At 60.6% G+C, this 5,490-nt stretch overlaps 1 protein-coding gene across 1 annotated transcript; it reads left to right on the top strand.

The window, feature by feature from the left end:
- Positions 1–4,476: 4,476 nt before the first annotated feature.
- Positions 4,477–5,139, top strand: DQ04_10671000 (hypothetical protein; the record flags this gene model as incomplete). The annotated part of the gene is made up of 1 exon (XM_009316326.1): positions 4,477–5,139. One exon carries the CDS (start codon positions 4,477–4,479, stop codon positions 5,137–5,139), a length of 663 nt encoding a protein of 220 aa, XP_009314601.1.
- Between the last annotated feature and the right edge of the window lie 351 nt (positions 5,140–5,490).

The raw sequence follows: 5,490 nt of genomic DNA, 5'->3' as shown, positions 1-5,490 counted from the left end.
ACGTGGCCCCCCACCGCCGCCGCCAACGCCGGCGTGTGGCGCAGCAGCAGCGGCAGGTCTGCACCGTCGAGTGCGCCACTGCGCTGGCCCGCAATAAACACGTGTATGGGCAGGCGCTGCACCCCCTCTCGTACAATACTCTCTGTCAGCTCCACTGACGGCGGCACACCAAGACGCTCAAGCGCCAACGCGAGACGCTGCAGAAAGCCCCAACGCGCCAGCGACATAGCACGCGCACCGCCGTCCGCGTCTGCGGCCTCAGGGTGGGCATCACCTCCGGCTGCTGCTGCTGCTCCTTCCTGTGGAGGCGGATGGGTAGGACGACAGCATTGAGGAGACAAAGGCAGGTTCGCAATACGCACGAGGGCGTGAACAACCGACGCGACCGCGGCGTCGTAGAGCACTGCCAAGAGCGCCAAGTGCGCCGCGATGCCGGTCGTCGACGTCGCACACGCGATGGCCCACGAGGCAAAGGACAACGCGGAAGCGGGGGTCAAGAAACGCGATCGCACCCACGAGTCAGAGACACGACGTCCCGAGATCCCACACTGCTGCTCCTGCTGCTGATGTTTCTGCTTTACCTGTTGGTGCTGGTGTTGTTGTTGTTGTTGTTGTTGTTGCGGCACCTGCACGTCCGTTGCCGGTGACTTCCGCGACAGTTTCGTGGAAGAGACCGAGGAGGAGGAGGAGGGGCATGCCACAAGCCGGAGTTGCTCCAGTACTGCCTCGGCAAACAGTGTCCCACACGATGGTCCGTCAAACGGCACGCCATTGCCCTGTTTCGGCGCACACGAGGACAAGGGTGGCGACGGTGGTGCGCCATCACACTTAATCCCGCCTGACAAGACGTCGTGGCTGTGGTGCGCGTGTGGCGTCGACGCGAACAAGGCGGAGAAGTCGCTGCTATTCCCACTCAGCGCATTGGATGCACCCGCAGCGGTGCCTACTCTCGTTGCAGTGAAGGCGCCAGTGGTTGAGTTGCTGTCATGCAGGCTGGCGTTGGCACTTCGACTTTGACCCGCGGTGTGGCGGCCCGTCTCGCCTCGCGCAGGCAGGGCCATGGATGCAGCAAGAAGCGACATGCGAGCCACCGGTCTCATGGAAGCGGCCGTTGAGGAGCTCGACAACGGCGCACACGCCGCTGCAGCAATATTAGCAGCAAAAGCCGAGTTGTTGCTGGTGCTTTTGTCGCTGCTGCTACTACCACTTCTGTGACCATGGTAGTTGCTGAGAAAAGCGCCTTTTAAGCGATGCAACAGTGACATGCTCTTCGCCGCGCTGCCACTGCTTCTGCTTGATATGTCACTACCTGTCGGGTAGGACGATGTGAAGAGCAGGCGTGTGTGTGGCGCCACCCGTGAGGACAGCGGTGCGCCTGGGGAGCACACACATACCCCGCGGCACAGCCACCACTCCGGGACAGTGTTGTGGCACTGCTGCCTCGACAGCGCGGCGTCCCGCAGACTCACGGCGTGCACGAGTAACGCAGATAGGCACGCCGCCTTGCGCTTCCTCTCGTTGTGGCGCCGGGCGTTGGCGAGCCGCCGCTCGAGCGGCTGTAGAGTCCACGACGACTCGCGGGAGTGCGCGGACAGAGCGCTGCTCCTCAGCGTCTCATGGAGCGGCATGAACGACGCAGGGTTGGGCGGCTCGCGAAGCAACAACGACGACGACACGTCCGATGCGAGAAGCTGCTGGTGTGGCAGCGCGCCCAGCGTCGGCGATTGCGAACTCGCCAGCGCCATTAGACTATCGCGCTCGGTGCTGGACGTGTTCTTCTGCAAGAACTCACTTATGGAGGCGGCGTGCCGCGTGCCCCCCTTGTCATGCTGCCGCCTCTGCTGTTGTTGCCGCCAGACGCGGTAGTAACGCGCCACATCGCCGCGGTAACGTGCCTCCTCCGACGAGAGACCCGCCACGTCCCACAGCGGAAGGCAGACAAAGTACGGATTGCATGGCGTCACAGCAGCAGGAGCAGCAGCACTGCCAGAGGCATCGTCACCAAATAACTTCCTCGACGTCGAAANCGGGCGCCAATGGCAAGCGGCGCGTGTGCGCTCGTACGCCTCGCCAATCACCAGAGCCGAAATAAACTCCACTGAGAGATCACGCCAAAGATCCATGCTGAGGAATTCACGGAAGACGCACTCCAGCTGCGCGTCCCGCACCGCCCAAATCCTCTCCCACTCCAGACACGATGACGCCAGCGACGACGAGCGTCTTCCCGGTGATGTCAAAGATGCAGGATGTTGCTGTTGCTGCAAAAATGGCGAGGGCGATGGCGGCGAAGGCGACGATGGCGAGAGCGGGCCCATAGTGCGCTCCTCCTCGATGGCACTCGGTGGCTTCAGGTGTGTAAGGGCAACATGCAAGGCGTTGTGCAGTGGCGCGGGGTCGAGTGTGGCAGCAATCACAGCGGGATTCATCATGGTACTGTCGTGAACAACAGGAAGGGACAGTGTAGGGAACGTACACAGCGGCTGCTCAACGTTTGTGCCGTTGTTACTGTTGCTGCCGCACTCCACGCCACCGTTATCTCCAGAGGCGGGTGCGGTGGCGGCAGCAGAAGCAGGAGCAGGACCAGACGCCAGCACGCGGCACGACCGGCGGCGTGTGAGCCAGCGGCGCACAAACCGCCACACGGAGGCAGGGCGAAGCGACGCCTCAAAAAGCACCACAGTTCCCGGGACGTAGAGCCATCGCCCCAGCGGGACGGGCAGGAGCGACACCAGCGGTGTGTTTTTTACTACTACTGATGCTGCTGGTGCAGCGGTGGTTGATGATGGTGGTGATAATTGGGCATTGTTAGCGAGTTGAGGGTGGGCAAGACGCACACCAAACAAATAACGCGGGGGTGCATCCTTGTGATGGACATCAACGTAGTGCACAAAGATACCGGGAAGGTAAATGGCAATCATGCCGTTCATGGAAAGAAAAGAGACACGCGTTTCGTGGGTGATGCGGCGGCACTCGTCAGGCGTGAGGGGAATCGTAATCTGCGCCGCGTCGACGTAGTTGCGAAGGGCTGTGATTCTGCAGAGAACCGCTGGTGGGCCCATCAAGGCAGTTGACGTTGCGGGGGAAATGCTATTCGATCGCATCGACTGTAGTATTGGTTTGAGGCCTCCTGAAGCCGTGCCTTGGTCGTCCACTTCCAAATGTGGCCCCTCCGACGGTTGCTTCTGCAGCTGTGCATGACTGCTGCCGTTGTTTTTGGCATCGTCATCGTATTCGTCGTCACGGACACGCCACACATCAAGGGTCACGTTGCCGTCTATACCAGAGCCTTCTCTCGCTACATCCGGTGGACAACCCACTGCTCTTGCTGCTGCGGTGGTCTGAGCTGGTGAGAGAAACAATTGCTCACACAGCACCGAGTCCCGCACGCCGTCCTCGTACTGCACCGGCACAAGGCACATGTTGAGCCGCAGTACAGCGGAGCAGCACGCGGCACCACACGGCTCCACAAGTGCAGAGCCGCCGCCGTTGCCACCAGAGGGTGGACCAGAAACACCGAAGCCACGCTCCACATAGACAGCCTCCCCAGACAGACCATCCCCGCTGCCATCATCATCATCATCATCATCATTAGTAGTAGTAGTAGTAGTAGTAGTAGTAGTAGTAAAATTGTTCTTACAATGACCCGTGTAAAGTAAGCGACGCCGACGCGGGAGGTTGCGTTCAAACTCGCAGGAGCGCCTGTCAGGGTGGCCGTTGAAGGCAACAATGCGAAACTTGTCGTACGTGTGAAAGGCAGCCCAGAAGGACAGTCGCTGCGTCACGGGGTCCCAGTGGTGCCACTGTGGGTACTGCGCGAGGCTCCACTGGGCGGCAGACCGCACCTCCACCTTGCCAAAGGAAAACTCCAATGGATGCTGCTGTTGCTCATGATGAATAGGGTCGTATTTTGTGTGTGAATCTTTTTTAGAGGAAACCAAGCGGACTGCAGTGGCGCCAGATGACGCGTCTCCGCCCGCCACGTAGGACACCTCCTTCACCTGCAGCCCCTGGCGGGAGTAGTCACAGGCGGAGAGCCAGTAGAATGTTGTGGTCGCTCCTTTGCGCTTCTGTGCCGCTCCAGTCCTTTGGCAGCGCAGGAAATAACCCACCTGGCAATACCCGTTGGCGGGGAGCCGCGCAACAGCACCCTTCACGACACGTGTCACCGACGGCCCCCCTACGTGGGAATCCACATCGTTCCCTTCTTCCTCATTCTCAACCACAGTTCTTGTTGTTGCTGCTAGTGAGGGTGGCGTCGTTGCGAAACCTGCGCCGCCAGACGGTGCCGCACGCACTGTCTGGCCCAATGAGGATAGCGAGCTGGCCGACCTCACTGGTGCTGGCGTTGATACCCCGATGTTCTCCGTGACGGTTGCTTCGTGAAAAATGTCCGTTCCGACAACATGCAGCCACACAAAATAGCGGTACGGCGCCACATCTAATGACCCTGCTGCCTCTGATAGTGTTGTAGATACCATGGACGCACCTACGCCCTTCAGCTGGAGCCGCTGCAAGAAGCGCCGGAGGCTCGCGAAGGAGCGGCGTGGGCGCCGCTGGCCGTCTGGCATCGCCGCCAACGCCGTCTGCGTGTCGAGCCTCTCCGTAAAAGACAACATAACGTTCTCGCAGCTTGCTTCCTTCAACACTTCACGTGGCACCGTCGCTGAGGAGGACAAGATCAATGACACAGCGCTCTCCCCCTCCAGTATCGCTGCTGCTGTTATCGTCATGCTTGCCTGCACAATGTCGAGCACGCCCGCGTGCAGCAGCAGCGGGGTGTGGTCCAGGGCAATAAAGCCTGACGGCGTTGTGCCACAGCAGCACGACGAGGTCGGCGCGTGTGGGGTTGACAGCGTCCTGTCACCGCCGTGCCACCCACTCGGCAAACCTGCGCTGCCGAGCTTCTCCCACACCTGCTGGAGCAGGAGGTCCGGCTCACGGTCAAGAATCTTCTCCCCAGGAAAGGATGGTAACGCCTCTTGCTTCTTCTGCTCCTGCCTGCATGTGGCAGGGTCATTTGTCTCCGCATTGCTGCTGGTGTCGTCAGTGTCATCATTACATTCGCGAAAGGCACACCGAACGGCATCAATGGACGTGTCCTTCCCGTTACAAGAGGCTATAAGGAGCATGAAGAAATAAACCACCGTGGATGTCTCCTCCCGGCTACTTTCTCTATCACCTGTCGGGGGTGTTCGTGGTGTTGCTGATGCTTCTTCTGCTGCATCGGCCTCCTTTTCGCTTGCGGCCGCAGGAGATGTCCGCTTGGGCATACCTGATGCAAACAGCGTCGCAGAGAGCCGCACGGAGGTGCAGCAGGAGCCGAGGAACTCTATCCCCACCAAGCGCTCGTACGGTCCGACTGTGGCGTCGCCCACCCGCCCCGCATACGGGGCAGCAGGAGGCGCCAACGACTGAGGCGAGGACGTGGAGGATGCGGCGGCGTCACACACAGAGGCAGTTGCCGCACGGAAGTGCAGCATTGCGGCGCAC

This window comes from Trypanosoma grayi (assembly GCF_000691245.1).
Source record: "Trypanosoma grayi strain ANR4 Tgr_1067_V1, whole genome shotgun sequence".
In the NCBI taxonomy this organism is placed as follows: domain Eukaryota; phylum Euglenozoa; class Kinetoplastea; order Trypanosomatida; family Trypanosomatidae; genus Trypanosoma; species Trypanosoma grayi.
Note: the sequence above shows the minus strand (reverse complement) of the source record. Positions and strands in the feature narration are given on the sequence as shown.